Source organism: Aedes albopictus, chromosome 1, assembly GCF_035046485.1.
Source record: "Aedes albopictus strain Foshan chromosome 1, AalbF5, whole genome shotgun sequence".
NCBI lineage: Eukaryota > Metazoa > Arthropoda > Insecta > Diptera > Culicidae > Aedes > Aedes albopictus.
Window position 1 is genome coordinate 307,242,025 of NC_085136.1, and position 27,606 is coordinate 307,269,630.

General features: G+C 44.5%; 1 protein-coding gene and 1 long non-coding RNA gene across 2 annotated transcripts; one reads left to right on the forward strand and one right to left on the reverse strand.

The window, feature by feature from the left end:
- Positions 1-397: 397 nt before the first annotated feature.
- Positions 398-27,443, forward strand: LOC109415280 (nuclear pore complex protein Nup133). The gene is made up of 4 exons (XM_019689157.4): positions 398-1,404; positions 1,471-3,286; positions 26,371-26,909; positions 26,976-27,443. The coding sequence occupies exons 1-4, from the start codon at positions 541-543 to the stop codon at positions 27,333-27,335; spliced, it is 3,579 nt and encodes a 1,192-aa protein (XP_019544702.3). The 5' UTR covers positions 398-540; the 3' UTR covers positions 27,336-27,443.
- Positions 13,106-13,754, reverse strand: LOC115258238 (uncharacterized). The gene is made up of 3 exons (XR_003893574.2): positions 13,474-13,754; positions 13,345-13,410; positions 13,106-13,278 (listed from the first exon to the last, which is right to left on the reverse strand). It is a non-coding gene; the product is annotated as an uncharacterized LOC115258238 (long non-coding RNA).
- Positions 27,444-27,606: the final 163 nt, after the last annotated feature.

Consider the following 27,606-nt stretch of genomic DNA (forward strand, 5'->3'; position numbering starts at 1 on the left):
TGGAGATTCTTGTAGAATCTCAGTGGAGATTCTTGTACAATCTCAGTGGAGATTCTTGTAGAATTTATTGATTGATCCAATATTTATTATATCTCACGTTGTTAAATTTGTTAAAATTATATTTACACCTGTTATAATTATGTTATGGCTAGAGCATTAGTTTTTTTTTTTTTTTTTTTTTTGTTAATATCACACCTAACCGTCGAATTTTATAACTCATTCTGTTATGAAAAATCTTTGAAATAAATAACTCAATCGGCTATAATTTTGTTATGCCATTCTGATCGGGTATTGAATCATGCCAGTTTAAGCACACTGGCATCACTTCCAGTATCTGGCATACAATTTGTTTACGTTTAATTTCTAACCTCAAAACCGCTGCTTGCCGCCGAACGTCAAAGTGTTTCGCGATTTCCACAACAAAACATCGTTTTCCTAAATGAAAGTTAAAATATTTTGTCATTTTCCTTAAAAAGTAGTGAATTAAACGAAAATAAGTGGTTTAAATTGTGCACAAAGTGAAAACCCATCGCGCGGAACATGGATAAATCGTTCGGATCGCTGTTCGGTCCATCGCGGAACAATTCCATCTCGCGGTCACGTCAATCGCTTGGTGGCTCGCTCTTTTCGACCGGTGGCGGTGTTGCCGGAAGGAAAGGATCCATTTTGCCTAGTGGTCCGATCGGTCGCAAGGGATCCGGACGATACAGCCTCTCGACCCGGTCCAACATCTCCACCCTCCAGGTGGTGGCCAAATCAGAGTACAACATTCTGGAATGCTATGGGCTTCCGCTACCGGTGCAAGTCAGTGAGATCCTAACGTTTGCCGAGCGGAATGCCCCGGTTTCGATAAACTACAGCGCGAACGGGTGGGCTTGGTTGGTTCATGGGCGGCGGTTGCTCATATGGCAGTACCGCGAGAGTCATTCGAAGGCGATGGCTGCTGCGGCCACGGCCATGGGTGGTGGCGATAGTTTCCCGACGCCGCGCCGGGCACTGGCCAGTCAGTGCCGGCAGCTGACGTTGCCTCACTGCGACATCGGCCACAAAGCGGCGCTGATAGCGGTCTTCATTGCCGAAGGGCACCAGATGGCATCGTGTCTGGCGGTTTCGCCGGCTGGGGATGTTCGCTACTGGCCATCGATTGCCCACGACGGATCGTCCATAGACGAGTGCAACATACTGGAGGGGCAAGAGTTTGAGGAATTGGTCGGGCTGAGCAGTGGCAACTATCTGCTGGTGACGACCACGTGCAGTCTGGTGCAGTTGCAGGTCCAACTGCAGGGCGGAAGGCAAACGATCGTGGCGCGACAGGTGAAACCGCCGTCGGGATTTTTCGGCGGAATTGGAAAGAAATTCGCTTCGATTATCATCGGGATGCACAGCATTCCGGAACGGGAGAACGTAAGTGTTGTGGAGGAATAATAACGTACGTACGAGGAAATCTAACGAAACAACTTTTCATTTCAGAAACTAATCCGGATCAACAGCGAGAAAGTGTCCAGCCACGAGTGGCACATCACGGTACTCGCAGATAAGTGGATCCAACGGTGGTCGTTTAGTCCGACCGGTTCCAACGAGCGCTTCCTGTGCGAGGATGCGGAAATAGTTCGCAAAATCCGGGAATTCTTCCTGCACAAGGTTTGGAGCAGTAGCCGCGATCCGAACGAGATCGAACTCTGGACGTTGGACATGCAACCAACGGATAGAGGAGTTCTGGTGCTAGCTGCGGCTTGCAATATGCAACGGACGGGACCACAGGTCCATTACGGATTGTTGACGTTCGTTTACGAAGGAGATGCAGGAATGGTTCTGAAGGAAAGCGTTTTGATGAAATATAAAGGGTTCTTCAGTAGGGAAAGGGAAGAAGAATGCACTTCGTTCAAGCTGATTGCAAATAGAACGGTAGCTTATGTGTACAACGATAAGGTTATCTATCCGGTGATTCTGGATCGAAATTCCGGTAGCACCGGAAATAGTGAGAGTAGTAGCCCGAGCGAGGACGTTGAAAAAATCGAGTTCAACGTACAGGATGATGGAATTCTCGCAGGAAATTCATTCCAGAACACGGCACTTTTCTTTTCCAAGATCCATGGGCTAGTTGTGGTCACTCCGTCGGATTTCGAGCCCAGTAGCGAGGTATTCAATTCGTCCGTTTCTTCGGATGTCTTCAACCCTAACATTTCCGTCAATGATTCGGTCTTTATTTCACAATCGATCTTTGCGCCGGCCACTACCAACGCCGGTAATCTGGTCCTGTACGATCTGGATCCCGAGGAAATCAGCACTGCAGAAAAGGACAATGTCAGCCAGTTGAAGGCGGCCTTCATCTACTACATCAAACGGAACACCTCGGCGTCCAACGAAATCATCAACGAACTCCTTCAAACTCTCGAACAGAAGTCCCTGGATAGTGAACTGGACCAAACCGTCCTCACCATAGCGCAAGACCTGGCGGAAGACATCCCAGCAGCCGATCCTCGCTGGGAAGTCACGACCAAGCACGCCCTCGGATCTTCCACCTCCATGCAGATCGTTCAGCAACTCCGCGAAAAGAACCTTGCCCTCACCCAGTTCCTCGAATTTCTCCACGGATCGTCCCTTTGGGACAAACTCTCCGCCAGCACTTCCGGGGACACCATCCGACCCACAGCCCACCTCCTATCCGACATTGCCGAAAAGATCGTCGCCGCGATCGCGCTCAAATGTCTCCACAACAGCCATGCACGGATCATCGACGAAGCCATCGATCTGGTCCTCAAGGAAGGCAACCGCTCGCCGCCGTCCCCCAACCTGACCAACCAGGACCTGTTCTACGTCCAGATCAACCGTATCCACGAGATCTTCAAGGTCTTCGCCGAGCTGATCGAGAACTACGTCAAACAGGAGTTGACCACCACCCAGGTTCAAACGGCCCTCGTCGAGATCAACACCATCACGGTGACGGTGCTCCAAGAGGTCACCAAGTTCCGGGAACTAAAATCGGACCTGTTCGCCGTCCGGGACGAACTCAAACGATACGAATACCTTCCGTGGACGGCGTCGTCCGGACGGTACGGACTGAAGGACGTCCTGCTGCACATGATCAACAACACGCTGAACTACGGCATCAAGGGAAGCGGCGAGCCGGAGTTCAAGATCAAACACTACCAGCACATGACGGACCTGGTGGACTTTGTGCTGGACGGGCGGAAGCGCTTTTTGGACAGCGTTCAGGACGAGGACAAGCGAACGGTGCTGCTGCAGCAGTACGAGTCCAAGAGGAGCGATCTGATCTTTCCGCTGGGTAAGTTTGTTTTTAGATAGGTATTGTGGCATTTATCTTTTATTTTTGGGAAACATCAGAATTACTCTCTTTCTCTCCGAAGTTAGACCATAGGAGATTGAAATCAGTAATTCATGGAATATTGATATTTATTTGACTATTCTTAAATTATAACATCTCTGGACTTTTTCAATATATCTTAAAATAGTGGAATTTGTAGATTCTCGAGATTTATAAACCTCGAGAGATGGCCATATTAAGACATTTGAAAATCTTAATACTTCATCTTATTTGAGAATCTAGACAGATTTAGGAAACTCGGAAGGACACAAAACAAGTCTTGGAATACATATTTGAAATACTCAGAAGACTCACGAGAATCAAACTCCTTATAATTTCTAGATGCTGAGAAGCAAACTTTAGGTTAATTACCTAGTAACAAATTTGTAACAAATGTAATATTTTTCACAGTTTTGTATTGAGGTGTAAAGCAATCTGTGAAAGTTTCAAGATAATCGAAATATTTTTTTTCAAATTATGGCGGATTTTCAAAGTTTTGCATGGAAACGAGTATTCAAACTTCAAGTGGTGTTTTCTCAATTCCTTCTTTTTACAAATGGGACTGATATGCGTAAGTATAAGTAAGTAAAGTTGAATAATCGATATTTCCTTTTCACAATACTTTCGGGACGGAAAAAGTTAATGTATTTTTTAAGCCGCCCGTTCCAGATTCTAATATCTAGTAAACAGCTTGCTGAACTATCAAACAAAGTGAGGTAAGACCGAGTGCTTGCAGTACCCTATAAGTACCCTCCCGAATCGTGTATCGTCTTCTTTAGCCTTTAGGCGTTTCTGAAGAAATCTCATCTCGGAATTATTTTGTAGAGTAATTTTGGAACCATTTTTTAAAGAATCTAGGAACTCCTGAAGTAATATCAAAATGTATTCCTTAAGAAATCCCAGAAACGGTCTCTGCATGGATCTCTGTAAGAATCTCACGGCCTCAAAATTCCTTCCAGGAATTCCATGCGAGATACCTCCTGTAGTTTCTTCAGCAATTCTTTCTGGGATCCTTCCAAGAATCCTACAAGAACCCTGACAAGAACTTCTTTCAGTATTCCTCCAAAATCTTCTCCAGCATCCCTCCAGGAATTCCTCCCAGAATTCTTTAAGGAACTACTTCTGGGATTGCTTAAAGATTTTCTTCCGGAATTCCTACGGTAATTCCACCGGGTACTCCTTCCGGGATACCTCCAGGAGCTGCTTCCACGATTTTTTCGGAAACTTCTTCCGGGTATTCCTTCAGGGATTCCTCTGGGAACTTCTTCTGGCCCTCTGTCAGGAATTGCTTCTGGAATTTCTTTCATGGATTCCTCCGGGATTTCTTTGAGAAGTCTTTCCTAGGAGAAATATTGAAGACATTGGCTTCATTAACGGTGTTGAGATAATTCGATATTCTGAATCTGCATGTCAAACTGAGCCGAAATCTGAATTTTCATGAATTTTGGAGCCCGGGAACCTATTTAAAAATCAATTTGAAGTTTGTATGGGAGCGATTTGTCGAATCAACCCTCGTCGGATTTTGTGCTGGGCGGAGCTGTCAAACAGTTACCCAGCTGTCAAAAGGTGATTTCAAAAAATTGCTATGAAATTGATTTAAGGTACCAAAATAATGTTCTAAAAATCTGAAAAAAATCATAGTTGCTCAGAAAAAAGTGCTCTTTCGTATAAAATCAAAAAATCAATATATTTTTTAAAATTTAAAAACCCAATTTCGGAAATAATGTATAGAGAAATGCTGGAAAGAATCTCTGGCAGAATCCCGGGAATACTTCCTGGGGGAATCCTGGCAAGGGCTCTTGATAATATCCCGGACGGAACCTCTTCAGGAATTTCAGAAGAAACTTCTAGAAAACTCCAGAGGCAACTTTTGGAGGAATCCTAAATAAAGCCCCAGAAGAATATCATCAAGAGCTTCTGGAAATTTCAGAAGAAAATCCTAGAAAAAAATTGTGAATCCATCGGCTGGTTACGCTTTTGTAGAAATGTAGCCAAGTTTGATGTTTGAGTCCTTGACGAAATGGTAACGGATGGATACATGGTTGATCCGAGGTTTGAATCCATTATTTCCGGCGATGCAGATTGCGGATTGGTTGTCACATAAAACTGGTACCACCTGCTTGCCATCTATTTGTTCCAGTAGCTGTTGCCACCAGAGAGCCTCTTGAACCGTTGCCGATAGTGCCATAAACTCCGCCTCACAGGACGATAAAGCCACGGTTGCTTGTCGTTTTACGCTCCGGGAAACAGCTCCCCCTCCTCCTCTTCTTGGCGTAACGTCCTCACTGGGACAAAGCCTGCTTCTCAGCTTAGTGTTCTATGAGCACTTCCACAGTTATTAACTGAGAGCTTCCTCTGCCAATGACCATTTTGCATGTGTATATCGTGTGGCAGGCACGAAGATACTCTATGCCCAAGGAAGTCAAGGAAATTTCCTTTACGAAAAGATCCTGGACCGACCGGGAATCGAACCCGTCACCCTCAGCATGGTCACGCTGAATACCCGTGCGTTTACCGCCTCGGTTATATGGGCAGCTCCCCCATCTTCATGAAAATGTAGCCCTTAGTTGATTTCTGTGTATCCACGTCTCCTCCCCAATCCGCATCGGTATAGCCGGTCAGTTGCAAGGTTCCACGAAGATACCGTAGTATACGTTTCACGGCTGCTGTTTTGGATTGCAGCAAAGCTGATTCACCATGTACACCGCATACGCAATATCTGGTCGGGTTGTTTGAGCCGCATATAAGTAAAAGGGAACCAACTGCCTCCAGCTGATCATTCAAACCCAGCTCGATTGTTTGAGCCCGCGTAATGCACGCTTCAGCTTACACATCTTAGGTCACCAGTAAAGCCTTCAGGTTGCTCTATGTAAATGTCATCATCCTTCAACTTGCCTTGTAAAAATGCTCGATGTCCCAATTGAACTGCACCGCTAAATCCAACAGGTAACGAATCGTTGAATACCGAACAACTATAGACACTATAGATTCCATAGACTCGCGGAGACATGGTTGAGCAATATAATTTTAGTGTGTTTTACCGTCAATTTAGAGTGTACCGAGCGAATATGACGTCACGCAATCCATTGTCGCTATTGAAATCGTGACGTCATGCTCGTTTGGCTACACGAACTGACAGTTCGTTTGGTTACAGTTGTCTTCGTCTCCGCGAGTCTATGGAATCTATAGTGTCTATACGAACAACTGGTGAATAGACTTCGGTGTAACCAATTTCGGGCCGCTGCGAACATCCCTTCACTACCAACCGCGCTTTGTGCCGTTCTATCGGTCCATCAGCTCCACGTTTGGTTTTAAAAATCCATTTCGAACGAATCGCCTTGCTGTCTGGGGGAAGGTCGGTCAACTCCCAAGTTTCATTCTCCTCCAGAGCTCTGACTTCATCCTCCATTGCTTCCTCCCACAGCCTGTGGTCATCTCGCTGTAACGCTTCGGTAACTGTTTCGGAATTATCATGGTCGATCATCACGTCCTGACTGATGAAGACATCCTTCAGATCCGGATCGTAGATTCTGTATCCCTTCGAGTTCTCGGCATATCCGATAAAGATTCCTTCCACAGACTTCGAATCGAACTTCCTTCGCTTTTGTTTGGGAATGTGGTACATTGCTCTTGATCCGAAAACTTTTAGATGTTGAAAATTCGGCTTCCTTTGGGTCCACGGCTCTTCTGGCGTAATTTCCTCCGCCCAAAATTTCTTCGGTAACCGCATCCATCTACATGGTTCAAGCGTTCCGCGGCGCGGTTCCATTTTGTTCCGGCGTATACGGACACGATGTCTGGTGAACAACTCCATCACACTTCAAGCTGCCTTCCATTCTTGAATTTACAAATTCTGTTCCATTGTCGCTTCGCAGGATCCTCAGTTTCCGTCCAGATTGGCGTTCCGCCATCGCTTTGAAGTTTTCGTACGCTTCGAATACCTGGTTCTTCGTTATCAAGAAACACCCGAACACTTTCCGACTTGCATCACCCGTTACGGTAGAATTCTAGTAGTTAGAAAATAACGACTTGCTACTATTGATGGTACTTCAACAGGTCCCGATACGTCCGCATGTACTAAATCCAGCAAACCTTTTGCTCTCGACGAACTTGAACCAAACGAGTCTCTTGCTTGTTTGCATATGATACACGATACGCATTCCAGCTTAGCACCTTCCGACATTGGCGTAAATACGGGGAGTCTAGGGAGGGCTTAGACCCCCCTAGAATTCGAATAGCCCCCCTAGAAAATCTTCAAATTACACTGTGAAGCCTACCTGGATACTGAAATTGGCTCTTAAGCCCAGGCACTTCACCTAGTGACGCCAATGCCTTCCGGAAGGATTTATGGGTCTTCTTCTGATTCCACAACGAATCCAGACGCGATCACATGTCCTCATTTATCCACGACTTCACAACTTTATGCATTGAACACCATTGTCAGGCCTTTCTTGCAAATTTTGTTCACCGATAAACTTTCAAAACTTCTTGGATTTCGCTTGGACCTCCATCGAGCTCGAGTTTCACCTTGCCTTTAGCAACAGATGCGATCGACTGATTATTTACTGTATCTATCGAGTGCACTAGGTCTTCCTGCTTCGAAAAATTTGTCCAGCTCCTAGTCATATGCGAACTTGCTGCAGAATCGAAGAACCAAGCATCCTCCTTTAATTCTGCTCTCGATGGTCAGCATGGCACACAGAGCACTTCTCTTGAACATAGAAGCTTCTGGGGACAATTTGCAACAAGATGCACGTAAAGCACGCTCCTGTTTTCTTCTCCGCCTTGGGTTGCCTTGGTTTTTGCTTCGTGTACAACGCTCCTTCCCTTGATGTCTTCAACGACCATTTAGCATCCTGCATTATCTTCGCCTTCACAACGTCCGCTGAAAGTTCGATTCCCGATGCTTGAAGCCCCATGATCATTGGGTTGTAGTATTCCGGGGGTCCTTTCATAAGCTACGACGCCAACCACTGGTCATTAACTTCAAATCCGATCTCGCTAAAGCTATTCGTCATTGTGCCTAGTTGGTCCACGTAATCCTAGTCAAGCTTCACGGATTTTAAATTGTCCAACAGGACAAATCTTCGCAGCAGACCATCGTCCTGGAACGCCTTTTGGAGTGCATCCCATGCTTCTTATGATGTCTTTGTTCACATGTACTAGCCTACAGTTGTTCTTCTCAATACTTAGGCATATCATCGCCAACGCCCTCTCGTCCAGGTTCGGGTCGATCGCCTGATTTTCATCCGCTTTGACCGCTCTCCAAGAGCCCTCTCGTATCAATATCATCTTCATCGCGAACGCCTATGATGCTTAGTTCTGTCGTTCTCGCAACTCATCGATGGCCGGTTGGCTCACTCGTCCTCGTACTTCCACTTCCGTCACCTCGTCCATTTATGTATGTTGCGTTTTTCGCCTCGAAAAATTTTCTGATATTTGATTTCCGTTGTCTTCGGTAAATACTTCAGACTTTCTAAGTCAGTGGTCACCAAATTGCGCCCCGCGGGCCGTATGCGGCCCTCGAGTAGATTTTGTGCGGCCCGCGAACTGCGGCCCGCCGAATCTTAAAATTTGCACGAGAATAACTATCAACTACTCAACTACTGTATTCGTGAAGATTTTTTCAGCAGAAGTATGAATAAACTACTCAACTTTTCTGAGTCAGTATAGTCAATTCTGAATGAATTAGGCCTCCAAAGTTCGACAGCCATTAGCTTTTCTCAAAATACTAAATTAAGCTTACTTTATGTACCGAGAAATTCTATCTGATCATCACAATTTCAAAATGATTAAAAGTTTTCCGAACCGAAGAAGACTTCAATAATCCGAGATATATTTCAAGTTGTACCAAATCTCATTCATGTCAATATTAGAATATGTACTGAATTTTGTTCTGAATATGTTAAAAAATGTAATAAGTCCAAAAGTTTAAACAATTTTAAAACATTGATCATATCACTCCCATTTGAATCACCTGCATTTCTCTACTCAGTTTTGCTGAGAATATTGCACTTTTCCCCAAAAAATTGAGGCTAAATTTTACAGGAACTCTATATTATACATAAGATTTCTGGCAAAATTCACCAAGAATGCTCTGTTCGATAAAAAAAAATCATCAAATAATGAATGTCGTTTCTGTCGTCATTTTTTCTAGTATCCAATATACTTTTGAAACGGATTCTGAACTTATTTTTGTAAATTTTCTCCAAAGTTTATTAAAAAAAATCGTTGATGCATTTAGTAATTCTATCGCAAATCTTTTCCAAAAATTATACCAGGGATTCTCCAAGATACTTCTCTAGCAATAGAGTAAAGTGGGGCAAAAGTTCGAGTGGGGCAAGAGTTTATTTTGAAGTTTTTGAGCTCAATCCAAATTATTTCTTTCGGGTGTCAAGGTTGTTCGAAGCCTTTTTAAAAAAGAGTCTTTCACTCCAAAAATTATGAAAATTGATCAATAATTCGAAAAGTTATGACAAAATGTTGGTTTTTGATCAAAAAATTGTAATATGCGATGGTCCTTCCAACGCATGGAATGGAATTGTAATGAAATCGAATTCGATATTTTAAACACCCCTGCAGAGGAGATCAACGCAGAAGAACTCAATCTCTTCTTTAGTGAAGGGCACAGACAACTGCCACGTGAAGACCAGCCCGGTAGCCAAGCCGAACCAGCACATCGTACTGAAGTAGATCATGGAGGACCAGAATTCAGCTTTCGTCATACGAACGTCGACGATGTCTGCCGTAAGATCTTCGATATTCATAGCAACGCAACTGGCTCAGACGAAATTCCGATTTCTTTCATAAAACTTCTCTGTCCCTTCATACTACCTGCACTCTGTCACCTCTTCAACACAATAATTGACGCAAAAAGGTTTCCTTCCAGTTGGAAGAAGGCAATCATTACGCCTATCCCTAAGGTTGCCAACCCTACACAACCCAAAGACTATCGCCCTATTAGTGTACTACCCGCAATCTCGAAGGTACTTGAAAAAATCTTGCTGGCTCAAATCACTGATCACCTTGAAAACCCAAATGCTCCATTGCTCGCTGAATACCAATCCGGATATCGTAAGGGATACAGCACGACCACAGCACTAGCGAAAGTCGTTCACGATATTTACGAGGGCTTCGGTAAAAATCACTGCACCGTTATGGTTTTAGTTGATTTCTCTTTGGCTTTCAACTGCGTGAGCCATAGGATTCTAGAAGCAAAGCTGCGCAACGAGTTTCGCTTTTCACAAGCTGCTTGTAGTTTGATCTCTGCGTTCCTTGGACACCGAAAGCAATCAGTGCGTTCAGCGAATGGTTTGTCGGCTGAATATGACGTTCCTGATGGTACTCCACAAGGGTCATCTTTAAGCGCGATGTTGTTCAGCTTGTACATCAACAGCCTGCCGTTGTCCTTAAAGTGCAGCTATCACCTCTACGCCGACGATCTTCAGGTGTACATTTCCGGACCTGCGGCAGACATTGACGTACTTGTGCAATGCATCAATGAGGACCTTCAAGCGATAACCAATTGGGCCAACATCAACAAGCTCGCCCCTAATCCGAAGAAAACTCAAGCAATTGTCTTCACGAAAACAGGAAGCGTAATCCCCCAGTCCGCCATTACATTCTGTGGCGAAACAGTACCGCTATCCAACAAGGTGACCAACCTCGGATTGCTGCTCGACCATAACTTGCGGTGGTCTCCCCATGTGAACGACGTAGTCATGAAGACATTCAACATTTTGCGTACCTTTCGTCGGTTCGCTGCAGTTCTTTCATTACCGACACGAAAAAAGTTAGTACAGGCAATAGTGGTACCCATATTCACATATGCTGATTTTTTATTCTTATATTTATTTATTAAATAGGCTCATTCGTGCCGAGCACATTACGGAGCCGAATCATTGCATTGTATAAACAGGGTTTGTCATACAGTAAATTAATTACTAAATTACATTACTTTGAGCTCTTCCTTGCTGCTTTTTTTGGCCGCATCATTTCCGTCGATCCAGAAGCTGCAAACTGAGCTCGCCGTTGATTCACTTGATGCTTGTGTACTGCCTCCTGTATGCTGATCATCATTCTCACCAGACCTTTTTCCTGCATTGCCCGCCTTTCTTCCCTCTCTTCGTCTTCCTTCGTTGTTTGCAGATCCACTACTGTTGGTTGTAAATCATCCTCTTCGATCGTTTCCTCTTCAATAATGTCGGTTTCCACCGAGTCCGACTCATCCAGCAAAGATACCACTCCTGTTTCAACTACTCCCGCATATGATACAAATTCTTTCTTCTTCTCCTTCTGCTTCCGAACTTTCCGCTGCGGGCAAGAGTCTCTTTGATGCCCTTCCATATTACACGTGAAACATTTCCCCTTTAATCCATCGTAGAATACCCTCGCTCTCCAGTTGCCAATTTCCAGTGATGCTGGGATTTCTTTGCCGATATCCACATATACACCGCGTACGCCCGTGTGTACGTGGTCGAGTCCAAGACCGGCTGGAAATTTCTCTCGTACTATCCTGTCTACCTTTCCGTAATTTCCGAGTGCCAGAGATACAGCGCTGTCGGGTAATTCCGGCGGTAAATCGAACACACGCACGCACGAAATGTTTTTACCGGCAATGGACATGTGCACATCCACAGCCACGCCATTGGAATATGCAAATTTTATCCATTCCTCGTTCCGTCTCAGTGCATCTTCGAAGGCTTCCGTTGACTTGAACTTAATGCACACTGATTTTTCCCGTGGCATTTTGTAAACGGTTTCCAGTTGAGCACGATCTGTATTCAACCGTGTCAGGAATACCGCAATCTCTTCCCAAGAAGGCGGCTGTGTTCCCGCGGGGAACCGAAATTGCACAGTATTGCAAATCATTGTTTGCGATAAACACCACCGATGTGAAACAATAAAACTCGAGCACCGCACCGGTTCAAAGCAACCAAAAACAACAAACGATACCAATCAGTACAGAGCGCACGCTGTTGCGTCTGCTGCTGACAAAGGCAGAGAAAGAACTGACACATATGCTGATGTTGTGTACTACCCCGGACTCGCTGCCAACCTCAAAGCTCAACTACATCGATGCTATAAAGCTGCTATACGGTTTGTATTTAATCTCCGGCGTCGAGACAGTACGACGACTGTACGAAACTCGATTCTGGGTCACGATCTTCCATTCAACTACCAGCTACGTATCTGCACGTTTATGAGGCAGGCATACTACGGTAATCAACCCGGTTACATCCTTCAACACCTTCAGCGAGGACAACAAGAGCGTACTCGCTGCTTTATCATCCCGAGGCACACATCATCAAGTGGTAAAAGTCTGCTGGTGTATGGGTCAACCTGTTGGAACGGTTTGCCTCTCGACACGAAACAGAAACCAACTTTAACATCATTTAAAACAGCTATGAAAAGTTTAATTTAAGTAGTTATTGACTTACTTGTAATCTACATTTTGAAATTTGCCTATTCACTTTTGTATTGTCAAACTCGTAATTCTGTTAATTTATTACTCTGTCACAATGTTTAATATCCAAACTGCAATTTCCTTGACCTTATATATGGTACATCCAATAGGTTATCGTTATGAATAAATAAAACAATTACAATTACAATTTTATTTTGGGTGTAACTAGGTATATTTTGAAGATGCTTTAGCATGTATAACTTTTTGCAAAAAGGTTTGGAAATCATATTTTACACATAGTGGGGCAAAAGTTCGAATTGTGGGGCAAGAGTTCGAGTCATGTACCAACTTTAGATGTTACTCGCTGTTTTTTCGGATGCGGGTAAACGATTCTGAAGTATGTCGGGTGACAACAAACTCAACTAGAAATATATTTTCAACATTAAATACAACAATAAAAAATGACTTAAACAAATACTTACAATCTAGTTTTTCCCTTTGGCTACAAATACATCCACAGTTCTACCTCCGGGGCCTTTGTACGATCCTAATGAATCAATTTCCATAATTACATACAAACATTAAACAATCAAGAACATCAGTCCAAACTTACGGTAAGCTACAGTAATCAAAACTATTACGCGCACTTCATCCCGGTTCTACAACGACGACGGATAATCTACAAATTCACATATTACAATGTACACTACTTCAAGATACTTTTAATGAATTAGAAACTTACAATCAGAACACGACAAATAGGTACAAACGAATTCAAAGACACTTCTATGACAATTAGCACTAGTTTTCTACAATACAAAAAACACCATCTTCAGCCATCACAATTAGCCATCAACTATGGATTCCTGCTTTGGTTTTAGTTTTTATCCAATTGTCTGCGCTTGATGCTGTGCGTAGATGACGAACCAAAACAAAGCGGAGCACGTTCATCACATCATCAAAGCTACGCTCGCATTTCACCTTCTTCGAACATCGTTCAAAGTGACGGTTGAATAGTCCGCCGTAACATTAGATAAAAACCTTAAATTCTGCAAAATGTATATATTATCTCTAAAAATTATGGAATTAGTGGGAAAATTCGATCAAAGTTGAAAAAAATGTTGTTTCATCTGAATTTGGCGGAAAACTACTAATTTTCGGTGTACTAAATTTAACCCTGATTTGGGTAAAATCCAGATCGAACTTAAAAGTGTATTTCAGTTCCAACATCAAATATTAATGGTTTTCGGTATTCAGATTACCAAAGTGTCGAAATAGTGTGCTACGGTTAGTCGAATTCCACAAACACTAGATTCGAACTTTTGCCCCAGTGGTGGGGCAAGAGTTCGAATTAGACACACACATACAAAAAGTGTTGTAACTCAAAATTGAAAAGACATTTGGCGTAACTTTGTTCAGCAAATTTTTAGCTCATGGATGGTAGAATCACCACACGGTATTCATTTATGTTTATCTGTTTCGATTTCTTGAAAAAAGTTGAATTTTCAACTAAGGTTGAACTTTTGCCCCACCTTACTCTACTCTAATCTAAATTTCTAAAATCTTTCTAAATTTCTTCTGGATTTTTCTCTTTCTTTCCTACAGCTGTCTTGGAAAGAAATTTCTGTTTGGAACTCTGTCAGACGTTCCTTCAGGACTTCAATTGGAAATTGCTCTATCAATCTTTGCAAAATTATCTTCCATAAATCGGCTACAAATATTTCTCAAAGATTATGTCTACAGATTTTCAGGGCACATCTTCATTGGCTTTCTTATAAACTAGCTGTACCCGGCAAACTTTGTCTTGCCTACTGCGTTTTTTGACGTTTCAAATTTCTAGCCAAGACCAAGCCCCCGGCCAAAATGCATGGAAGATCGATTTTCAAAAACTCTCAATTTTTGCATGTTTTTTGCCTCATAAACCTTCCTTGGGCGAACACTAACTGAACAAAACAAAGTTGACTCAAATCTGACGTTCTGTTCGCGAGTTATGCAGGCTTGTCCGCACTGAGCGCATGAAAATTCTGCTCTTTCGATTTACACCACCAAAACCATCATATTTATGCAGTCTTCCTATCTTACCTGATAGAAGGATGTCTGAATGTCCTAAATGTCATTTCGAATTGTCAAAAAATCGCACCGCAGTGCCGCACTGAGCGTGCAAAGAGAAATTCACTGGGGTGAATTCACCCGGGTGAAATTCTCTTTGCGCGCACAGTGTGACACTACGGTGCAATTTTTTGACAGTTCAAAATGACATTTAGGATATTCAGACATCCTTCTATCAGGTGAGATAGGAAGATTCCATAAATACGATGGTTTTGGTGGTGTAAATCAAAAGAGCAGAATTTTCATGCACTCAGTGCGGACAAGCCTGGTCCCACGTATGCCACTGCATTTTTATGTATATAGATTCCGCAAAAATTTAAATAAAAAATCTTCATAACAAATTTGTAAGCAGAATTTTTAGAAATTTTTCTTAAACCCCCTAAAATTGCACCTCTAAATTATACACAGGTTCCTTAAGAAATTTCTCATAATCCACCAAATCGCAAAAAAAAAACGCAAACAAAATCTCAAACATTTTTGTGTTGAATCCTGTAAATTGTTTATAACAAATTCTTGAATGACTAGCGGCCCGCAGTCTCTTTCTTATATTCAATTTTGGCCCGCGAAGGCGGTGGGGCTGAGGATCACTGTTCTAAGTGGAGGCTCATTAGGCTCATAACCACTTGCAATGTCTGAACAAGGAATGAATTTATTTTTTACATCTATTGACTAGTCAATAAAAAACTCGGATGCTAGGACCTAACTAAATCGTAGGCTACGCCTCAACAAGGTTGCCGCATGAAGGTATCAAGCGGTAGCTGGTTGAAGTGCGTTCGGAGTCCGATATGGTGTTTGCTGGAAAACCTGGGAAATTCGACTTCAACTGTTATGCATGCGGCAAACCAGGACACAAGTGAATGGACTGCCCGGGAAGTCAAAGGAGAAGGCCAATGCTGTGAACACGCAGCACGACGTTGCATTTGTGGGCACCGACCGACGACTCGAAAAGCAGGAGCAAAGGAAAATTTTGCTGGATTCTCGTTAGCGGCGCATCCGAACGCATGTTAGGAGATAGTGAGCATCGTTTGGAGCGATCCGTGGTCATCACACTAGCAAAATCAGGTCAACGGTTGGTGATCGAATGAATATGCTGGAGAGGTGACGATGCTTGCAATGGTGTAGGTTAGAAAAATGAAAAACGAGGTATGCGCACCACATTCACTCGCGGCAAAGCATGCATCACGAGAGTAGATGGTTCACGAGTCTGCACAGCTACAAGGAGGATCAAGATGTATGAACAATCTGAATGTTAAGTTGATTCCATCAAGCGAGTCCGTTCTAGTTGCTGATTCCTGAGCACGGAGGGTTCTGTGGCATCGGCGATACGGCCATATCGGCAATTCCGGCCTGGCGAAACCGATTCGATGCAACATGGTGGAAGGCTTTGACGTCGAGAAGAATCTGGATGATCGTGAGCTTCATCGACGATCTTCCCACTTCACGGTGGTGTACGTGATAAAGGCAAAGAGTGACGTTCTGGATATGTTCAAGAGATACTCGGCGTTGGCAGAAGCACAGGATTGGACAGAAGATGCGTTGAGCATTAATCAAACTAAATATGTGCTTGATCTCTTGAATCGTTTCGGCACGGAATCGTGTAAACCGGTTTCTACCCCACTACTGGAGCCAAGCATCAAGCTGATCCAACTACAAGATGGCCACGAACCATGGAAGTGTTCCTATCGTAAACTAACGGGTTGCGTCACGTACCTCGTGTCATGTCATCTCGTCCGAATATATGTGCGGCAGTGAATCTCCTCAGCCGCTACAAGAAGGTATAAAGAAGAACACTGGAAGGCCCTGAAACGAATCGTGCGGTATCTTCAAGGAACGAAGAACTTCTCACTCGTCTACAGTCGCACCAAGGACGATCCACTAATCGGTTACGCGGATGCAGATTAAGCCAACGATGTAAACGATAAGAGATCCACATCAGGGTTCTGTTTCAAGATATTCGGCAACACTGTAACCTGGGTTACGTGCAAGCAGTCAATGGTATCGTTATCCTCAACCGAGGCGGAGTACGTGTCGCTAAGCCAAGTGGCATGTGAAGCAATTTGGCTTCGTAATCTTGCTACGGAATTCGGAGTGGACCCAGATTCGCCCGTAGTCATCTTCGAGGACAACAAGTTCTGCATCCACAAGAGCCAAGAAACCGAGGAACACGAAATCGAAGTGCAGTACTCTACAACCGAAAATCGAGTTGCCGATCTACTCACTAAAGGCTTAACGATAAATGTTTTCAAGAAACATATCGCCAGGTGCTAGATTTGAGTTGTTGTGTTGAGTTGCGAACCTTAGGTTAATTAGTAAGTTCTGTTAATTGTTACCAAACTATAAACACCCTCCCAACTGATGCATCGTCCTTGTACGAGCTCGGGAGACAGTGGACTGTAAAAAGCGGAAAACTTCTCTTCAACGATGAAGAACACGCGTCCGATCTGGTCAACGATACAAAAATTTTTGGTTTTATTTGCTCTTTGAATATACATAGTGTGTGTGTTTTGAAAAATGTAGTACTAGATGTCTCTCCTGCCAGCGGTTGCCAGCAACACGGTTGTGTTGTTTCACTCAACATCCTGCGGCCCGTTGAAATTGTAGAATTTCAAAACCTACTCAGCTGAGTGATCTTGCTCGTTGTCTAAAGGAAGTAGACAAACCTTCTTCACTGCACGTTTCGTCGTTCCATCCTTCGTTCGTAAGGTAACCACACGTGTGTGGCCGTCGCTTCCTCGATGTAGTTCTATGATTCGAGCTAGTTGCCATTGGAGTGGTGGAGTAGCTTCGTCGACGATGAGGACTAAGGCCCCCTCTTGGAATTCAGTGACCTTAAAATCCTTTTGCAGGACCTGCAATTCGTGCAAATAGTCCCGCGTCCAAGCCTTCCAAAATTTTTGCTTCATATCTTGAACAAGCTGCCAGGTTGATAGTCTTCCTTGCGGAATATGCTGGTACGACGGTTCCAGGATCGCTTGAAATTCTCTCCCGATCAGGAAGTGAGCGGGTGTGATGGCACTAACATCATTCGGGTCATCGGATAGTTGGGTGAGCGGCCTCGAATTTAGTATGGCCTCAACTTGCGTCAATACCGTAGAACAGGGATGAGAAATGTACTGGAAAAAACGGTTACCGGCTGTACATTTGACATTTTTCCACACGAACATCACAGCCCCAGTCAAATTCAAACTGTTCGAAAAATAAATGTCATAACATTTTTTTTCCAGCAGCCTTCTTCCTCGAAACGGTTTCCAAGCGCGAGAGCGCCGGTACTCGAGCACAACGACGACGGAAATTTCTGTCTCTCCAATTTTCGCATTTTTCTGCGTTTCAAACCGCTTCTAGACAAACTTCTTTAGATGCATCACAAAGCTAGGAGTGTGCTCTAGCTATTTGTGCAAAGAGATTCAAATTATTTACTAAAACAAGTGAGTTATTAGCAGTTGAACATATTTCACATTTTTCGCAATCACCCGCCTCAGCATGACTGCTCATAAATATTTTTGTGGGGAAGCGAAAACTATCAAGCGCCAGCTTGACTGCTGACGGCTCGGCTGCTGATGGTATTGGTGCTGCCGTTGTTTTGTTTTTATTTTACTGTCGGTTTCGATGAACGGAAAAGAGAAAAAAGTATTTTTGCCATCCCTGCCGTAGAAAACTGCTCGAACGTTAACTTGTGTTCTGCCATGGTCATCTTGAGGTGCGACTTCACCGACTTAACGCCGGCTTCCGATATTCCGCCGAAATGCGGACTGCGGGGTGGAATGAAAGACCACTGGATAGCTCGTTGGGTACAAAATTCGTTCAGTTTCCTTTGGAGTTGATCTTCTTGGAAGAAAGCCGCTAGTCGATGCATTTCGTTGTTTGCCCCTTCAAAATTAGTGGCGTTATCTGAGTACAGGTTCAGGACGAGTCCACGGCGACTTACGAAACGCTGAAGTGCGGCCATGAATCCATCAGTTGTCAAGTCCGAAACTGCCTCTAGGTGTATTGCACGAGTAGCCATGCATACAAAGACGCACACATAGCCCTTCAATATTGGAGCATTTCTCAACTTCGAATTCGATCTTATTTTGAATGGACCAGCAAAATCGAGTCCCGTTTTAGCGAATACAGGAGAAGGCTGAACTCGATAGTCCGGTAAATTCCCCATTAGTTGAGTAGCTCTCGATGGCTTCATACGAAAACACGGAATACATTGGTGAACTAGCTTCCGGATCGTGTTCCTTGCATCCAGCGGCCAATATTGCTGTCGTAGAATCCCCAAAAGACCACGCTGTCCAATGTGCATATTCGATCGGTGCAAGTGCCTTACCAATGCAATCGTTAGCGGATGCCGTTTGGGTAGCAATGCAGGGTGTTTCGTGTGGTATGGAAGCGCTGCATGTTTTAGTCTGCCTCCTACACGAAGAATGCCATCTGTTTCGTCAACGAAAGGATTCAAATTACGGGTCGGAAAGTTGAACTGCTTGCCAGCTTGCAAAGCACTGATTTCATGACTGAAGACTTCCCTCTGCACCAATCGGATAATCAATGCAGATGCTCGAGATATCTCGGATGTCGTTGGTAAGCCCTTAGTGATAATTGTCCTTCCACTCTTGATGTAGTCACAAAATCGTATAACGTATGCCATTGAGCCTTGCATTATCGGGTATCGGCTGATTCGATCGAACAGTGATAATCTGGGATGCTCCAGTGTCGTTACTAGCGTAGTATTTCGTAGTTCCAGCAATTCATCCTCGAGGATCGGTGGCGGTTCGCTGAAGCATCCGTCAGCATGGCGCAGAGTGGGTGGTCCATTCCACCACAGTTCGTTCATCTTCAAATTCCTTGGCTCTACTCCTCTGGATATGGAATCAGCTGGATTGGACCTGGAAGGTATATACTTCCAAGAGAATCGGCTTGTCAACTCCTGAACTTCACGAACTCTATTCCCAACATATACAGCAAGCGTTTCTGGTTTTTTGCGGAGCCAACATAATACTATTTGCGAATCGCTCCAAAGGGTTACGGTTCTGAAATTGACATCAAGTGCTTCCAACTGTTTCACTGTTAGTCTCGATAGTAACTGTGCCGCTAGCAGTTCTGCACGGGGCGTTGTTATCTCCTTCTGTTTTCCTGATTTCCTTGGCAGGATCTTCGATTTGCTGCATACGAGCTTCAACACGGCCGATCCATCATTCCTTACGAGTCTGGTGTACAGACATGCCCCATATGCAAGGTCTGAGGCATCTGCGAAGCCGTGTAATTCTACGATGCGGACGTCATCCTCAAGTATCCATCTCGGTATCTTCAGTTCATTGAGCCAATGGAGTTGATTGCGAAAATCTATCCAAAGGTTCGCTATCTCGATCGGCACGGGTTGGTCCCAATCTAGATTGAGAGACCATAGTTCCCGCATGATTAGCTTCGCTGCTGTTACCACGGGGCCCACGAAACCCAATGGATCAAAAAACTTCGCGATTTGGCTGAGAATGATCCTTTTCGTGAGACGATTCGGTTCAACTGCATCATCTATTGTAACAACGAACGTAAAGCAATCTTCTTGTGGACGCCAGGCTACGCCCAGAGTCTTGATTACAGCATTGATGGTCGGATCCTCAATGTTCATGACACTTTCTCGCATATCCTCTGGGACATCTTGAAGTACTGCTTCCGAATTCGAACAAATATTATGGACACTAAAACATCCCCTTTGTAGTAATCCGATGATCTGATTTTTCAATTCTAGGGCTTCTTCCAGCGTGTTTGCTCCAGTTAGAGCGTCGTCAATGTAGAATGATTTCTCAACTGCGTGAGCTGCAAATGGAAATTGCTTTCCCTCGTCGATGGCCAACTGTCGTAACGCCATCGTGGCCAAGAAAGGAGATGATGACAATCCGTATGTTCCTCTCTCCTCTTCTTGGCGTAACGTCCTCACTGGGACAAAGCCTGCTTCTCAGCTTAGTGTTCTATGAGCACTTCCACAGTTATTAACTGAGAGCTTCCTCTGCCAATGACCATTTTGCATGTGTATATCGTGTGGCAGGCACGAAGATACTCTATGCCCAAGGAAGTCAAGGAAATTTCCTTTACGAAAAGATCCTGGACCGACCGGGAATCGAACCCGTCACCCTCAGCATGGTCATGCTGAATACCCGTGCGTTTACCGCCTCGGCTATATGGGCCCGTATGTTACTGTTCGCAAATCATACGTCTGGAGCGGTTGATCACAGCAGGTCCTGCTCACAATCTTCTGGTATCGCCTGTCGTCAGCATGTACCTCAACTTGACGGTACATTTTAGGAATATCGGCCGTAATTCCATATTTGTACGTTCGAAAGTTCGACACGATGCTAACCAAATCATTCTGGACGGTGGGCCCTATCATCTGCGTATGATTAATCGAGACACCAGTAGAAGACTCCGCCGATCCGTCAAACACTACGCGGAGCCTGGTAGTAGTACTGCTGGGCTTCAGTACATAGTGATGAGGAAGATAATATACGGACTGGGAATCGTCGTCGACCTCTTTCTCGTTCAGCTCCATATGCCCAAGCAGTTCATATTCTCGAAGGAACGCCATGTACTGTTCCTTCAACGCAGGCGCCCTTTCCAACCTTCTCTCCAAGGCTAGGAAACGCTTCTCTGCCATCCTACGTGAATCACCAAGCTGCAGCTTCAAGTCGTTGAAAGGAAGACGTACGACAAATCGCCCTTCCGCAGTGCGATCATGCGTATCCCGAAAATGCTTCAGGCATTCTTCCTCAGACGATGGATGTGGCGGAACAGGATCACTGTAGGTTTCAATTTCCCAAAAACGTTTCACGAGTGCCCCAACGTCCTCTTCAGCTCGAACGCAAAACGAATGAAAGACTTGTTTCTCTTCAGGTATGGGTCCGCTGAGAACCCAGCCAAACTGCGTTTCCTGGAACACGGCCGCGCAATCTGGTACTCGAACACGTCCTGACTTCAGCATATCAAAAAATACTTCGGCACCAAGCAGCATATCAACCTTATCAGGAATTCCAAATTTCGGATCAGCCAGTTCGATAGCTTCTGGAACAGTGATCCTTCGGGGGTCGATCTTCGTAATTGGCAAATCTCCAGTTATCTTCGGCACAACCAGTAGCTCCTGGCAAGTGGAGTAGTCCGTTGTTCGAGACTCCAGCTTCGCAAAGATCTTGAAACGTACTTTCGTTTGCGTTTCATTCAATCCGCTGATCGAATAGTGAGCTGGCTGCTTCTTCAGTCCCAACAGTGTCGCGAACTGTTCCGACACAAAGTTCGTATGTGAACCGGAATCAAGGAGGAACCTACAAGGATAGGGATTGCTAGCCCTACCGTATACAAGAATCAATGCTGTAGAAAGCAATATCTGCTTGCCCGTTTCAGGTCGGGTACAGAGACTCGACCGCTGTTGTTCGTTGCTACCTTCGGACTTCGAGTTGTCGCCACTGGTAGGTAGAAGCTTCACGATTCTGATTCGATGTCTTCTGTTCTCCGGCTGGAGTTACGGTCGGTGGCACAGGCGATTCGTTCTTTTTAGCTGGATTCTCAGTCGGGTGTAGCATGGTGTGGTGCCGTTTGCTACACTTTTTACAAGAATGCTCGGATGAGCACTCAGCCGTGCGATGTCCCTTTTGAAGACAGTTGAAACATGCTCCGACTCGTCGCAAAGTACCGTAACGTTCCGCCAGAGGCACCTTTCTGAAAGCATCGCATTTCCACAACTCATGATTGCTGGAACATTGCGGACACTTTTCCGAGGTCGCAACGAAACTACCTCTGGATTTCGCTTCGACTATCTGCTTAACTGATTTGATCGGTGGTTTCGTTAGGCGCTTCTCCGTTGGTCGAATTTTCTCCAGTACACGGCAACGTTCTCTCAGGAATTCCATCGTAGAATCATAGTCTGGCATTCCGTTTGCGTCTTGATCCAGCTCCCAGGCCTTGCGAGTTTCGTCATCCAATTTCTTCGAGATACGGTTTATCAGCATGCTTTCTCCTAGTCCATTAACGGGCAGATCGAGGTTCTTGAGGGCATCGGTATTTTTCGTACAGGTATCTATCAACCTTCGCAGGTCGACAGCGTTTTCACCACACATCTTCGGGAGATCGAAAAGCGCATCGATATGCTTATCGATTATTAGAGGTTTATCCTCAAACCGCTCCGTTAACGTTGCCCACGCCGTAGCATAATCGTTATTGTTAATTATCTCCTGATCGATAATCCCCGCCGCCTTACCTACCAACGAATTGCGGAGATGATATAACTTTATCGCCGGCGACTCCGACTGATAGCGATCCATGATGGTTTCGAACATTGATTTGAAGGCGTACCAATTCTCGTATGCACCGTCGAACGTGGGTAACGGTACCTTCAATGGAGGCAAGTGCATTGCCACAGCGGGGGTTGCCGCAGGTGAAGCTGCTGGCGCCGGTTGCATCAACGCCAATTTTTCCCGTTGGGAAATATCATCAAGCAATTTTGTAATAATAACGTATAACTCACCGTATCGCTGCTCGAATTCGATATACTTCACCTCGGCTGCAGTATGGACGTCATCACCGACGTTCAGTCCGTAGATACGCTTCTGATGGTCGTTGTAGTCTGCGAACGTATCTTCGATGGTCTTGAGCTGCAACTGCAGGTAGTGCTTGCTTGCCAAATTAGGATTCGGCATTTCTGGATCTTCTGCAACAGCCACCTGCACTCACTGTAGTTTTCTTTTCAACGCATCCATTTGGATGTTTATCACTTTTAGTTCTTCATTCATCTTTTTCACTTGTTCTTTCTTCTTCTGATTCTTCTTCTGTTCACTAACCGGTTCGTTTGTTTGGTTGTCACCGTCTTCGGACTGTGCTCCTACTTGCACCTTACTTCTCAAATTGTTCGGTGTATGCAACATTGTTGCCACTACACTTCCGAATCATTCGCATTGATTCGATTGGGAATCACTGGTCGGCCACGCTACACACACACAGCTTTACGCTGTGGCTCTGAAACACTACTACCCACAGCCAAGAACACTACCACCAATCGATTCTCTAGCGTATCCTATTTTTCGTTATTACAAGCAAGAGCACAACCACAATCTTCAACCACGATTCACCAAGATGGCGTCAGGAATCTTCCGGCTTGTCGCAAAGCCAACGCTGCGCCATGAAACGCACACAGTCTCACGGCGTGATCGATATTTATGAAAGGCTTCAAACACACGAATCGCCAAGATGGCGGCACACTTCTTCAGGCTCGCTTAGAAGCCAACGCAGCACCGTGTACGATCTCACGGCGTTCTCGGAATGAACAGATCTGCATACACGTCTCGCCAAAATGGCGTCACAATTCTTCCGGCTTGCCAAGCAGCCAACGCAGTACCATGAAAGCACCAGGTTTCACGGCGTTTTCGGAACGAAAGCACAAGCTTCAATTGCACCCATTAGTAAAAACACTTCCGCGCTACGATTTTCCCATTTGGCGTCTCACAATTCGGCAAAACGCCGTCGAAATCCTTGTGAACCGATCGCAAAGCTGCTGCTGCGATCGCTTTTGCAAGGCGCAAGTCGAATCGAACAAAATGGCGTCGCACTTTTCCACCGAGATTCGGATGATGCAACACCAAGAACAAAGAAACTCTTCCGGGAGAATTTCTTTTCACTTCGCGAATTCCAGCTTCCTGCGCACGAAAGCTGGCCAATCTTCCCGAAAGACTAGTAAAATCCGGGTTGTAAGGACCAGAAATGTACGAGCTCGGGAGACAGTGGACTGTAAAAAGCGGAAAACTTCTCTTCAACGATGAAGAACACGCGTCCGATCTGGTCAACGATACAAAAATTTTTGATTTTATTTGCTCTTTGCATATATATAGTGTGTGTGTTTTGAAAAATGTAGTACTAGATGTCTCTCCTGCCAGCGGTTGCCAGCAACACGGTTGTGTTGTTTCACTCAACAGTCCTCTTTTGTCAATAAACCATTGTTGTAACAATGCCTCTGCTCATTATTCGAGATATCGCACTAAAAATATCACGAGATATTCAGACGTCCATACATACGAAGCGTTTTGTCATTCGGTGCGTGAGGACTGAGGAGTTTATTAAGCTCCCTTCGCACATAACGGTGCAGAGAAATATGATTATCTAGGATATGGCGCAGTTTATCCAGGATATGGCGCAGTTAAATCAATTGAGACGAAAAGATGAGTGTATTGTCACGTAATCATTGGCAGGTGAGTTGCCCCTCGAGAAAGTGTAACCAAGATACGACTCTTCCGGCCATACTTTTCTGGCTTTTTCACCACTGAAATTGGATCCGTGGATCTTCACGGACGCAACTTTGCACGCATCGAGCGTATGGCAGCACTGTTGGACACAAGATTGTAAAAATCGAAGTTCTCAGTTTGCCAATATCACACGATTCCTATATGATATCGAATTCTACGGATAGATTCTTCGGTCATATTAGCGTGAATTCAATCACATCACAGCAATGACAATTTCGAGTAGAAGAGATCGTTAGTGGAATGGGTCCCTACGCAACATATCGTGGCCTTCTGAGGCCACCAAGAGCTTTGACCATGCTTGGTTAATCAAGAGAGATTGGTGGCTCCATAGAGGAAGTAATGTAATAGAGAAACTTCTCCAAGTGTAAACGCCTATTGTCGTCAAATGAAAGGATTAAAAAGCATTGGGCATCTACAGAAGAAACGAAAAATAGCCTCTGGCGTATTGTACCGGTTGCAACTTGTTCCGATGGAGTGACAATCCTGTTGCAAGGCAAAATACAAGTCTAGATCTGAGAACCTCAAGAACTCGAGAAAACATTAAGGCGAAACTGGATTCATTTCCTCATTTTTTGGTTTTTGATTTTTTATAAAATAACGAAGCAATATTTTCAAAATCGGTTTTCGTGCGCATGTAGAGTATGGGTCAGGGTATCTCCTGTTTTTTTTTTCGTGGTGGAGAATGTTTTTCGTTTTTGCAGAAACCATTTTTGAACAAAATTTCACAAAACAATGGTTTGTGCAAAAATGCAAAACATTTTCCACATCCAAAAAAATTTAGAAGATACCTTGATCAATACTCTACATGTGTACGAAAACCGAATTTGAAAATATTGCTTCGTTATTTAATAAAAAAATCAAAAACCAAAAAAATGAGGAAATGCTTCCAGTTTTGCCTTAAGACGTTATGTTAGGTTTTTCGAAAATGTGATTCCAAGATCTCCTCTCCTAGTCTACAGGTTTGAACATTTTAGAGTTTGATTGTTTTGGAATATAAACTTACACAAGATTTGTATCAGAAAAAATACGATCCTCGGATTTCAAATCGTTTGGATTATGTCATATGGGCGCTTCTTAAAATCTTAGAATCTGTAGATTTTAACACCTCATACAAGTAAGAAACCTGTTGCTACCAGTTAAATCATTATTTGGTTCAGTTGTCATGCTCCAGTAAGACAATGTTCAGCTTTATTTACCTTTATTGTCTAAATTAGCTTTATGATTACTTTATGTCTCACAACAACATTTCCTCATTTCTCACTCTCTTTCAGTGGACGCCGAGCAGTACGAACTGGCCGCCAAACTAGCGGAAAAATACCTGGACTTCCAGATTCTGGTCGTCATCTGCGACAAAACCAACAATCAGACCCGCCTGGACGAGTACATCGAACGCTACAAGGAGTACGACTTTTCCCAGTTCGCCATCAGTTGGCACATGCGCCAGAACAAACAGGGCGACATCTTCCACCGCTTCAAGGGCAACCAGGCCGAGCTGGCTCGGTTCCTGTCGGATCATCCCTCGCTGGCGTGGATCCAGCTGGTGTTCAACGGAGAGTTGGCACAGGCTGCCGAAGTCCTGCTGGCGTTGGCACAAAACGAGAAGGAAGTGCTCAACAGGAAACGAGTTATGCTTTCGTTGTCCAAACTTTGCGCCCTGGCAGCCGAGGGTGATTTCAGCGCCCAGATAACGGAAATCAACTCGGAAGTGAAGCTGTTGGATTTACAGGAGCAAATCCCGATGGAAATTTTGAACATCTATGGATACGACACCAAGAATGCCAAGGTTCTCTCGCCGGAGGAGATTGTTGATGTAAGTTCCCTTTGAATAACCATTTTCCCACAATTTAACGATTCTAACAATTACCTATCCTTACAGCTTTACATCGCCGACGAGTACAGCAAATCGTCGGAAACGGAATTCCGCAAGGCGCTGGAACTGCTCGACTTTGTGGAGGATCCCATCGAGGTGCGGCACAAAATTTGGTGCGCCGCTATCCTGCGGGACAACTGGGAGGACTACAATCGGAGTGCCCCGTTGGACACGATGCAGGGTATGATGTTCTTCCGGTTGATTGATCTGTGCTACATTTTGGACGGTGAGTTGGAAAACTTCCTCCCACCGGTGGAGAGTTTCCTGAGTGCGCCGGAGTTGGGCGACCTGGTGGAAAGCAAGTCGTTCCAGTATCTGATAAAGCTTGGGTACGAGCACATTTACGATTCGTACAAGAAGAAGTAATGATGGTCGGTGAGAATTTCGGGGGGACGCCTGGTCCAGTGTTTTAGCGGTAAGTGTGAATGCGTCTCTTTTTTGTGTTCCAGAATAAATGTCATGATAAATGAATAAGCGGAAGCTTCGTTCAAGAGAAACTCCTTATGCACTATTCGTAGGTTAAACTCTTGTTGCAATCTCGCAATCTGAACTGATGTGAATTGCATATCTGTTCCAATTGCATAGGACTGATGGGAAATGGGACTGATATGCGATTCACGCCAGTGCATTTGTTGCA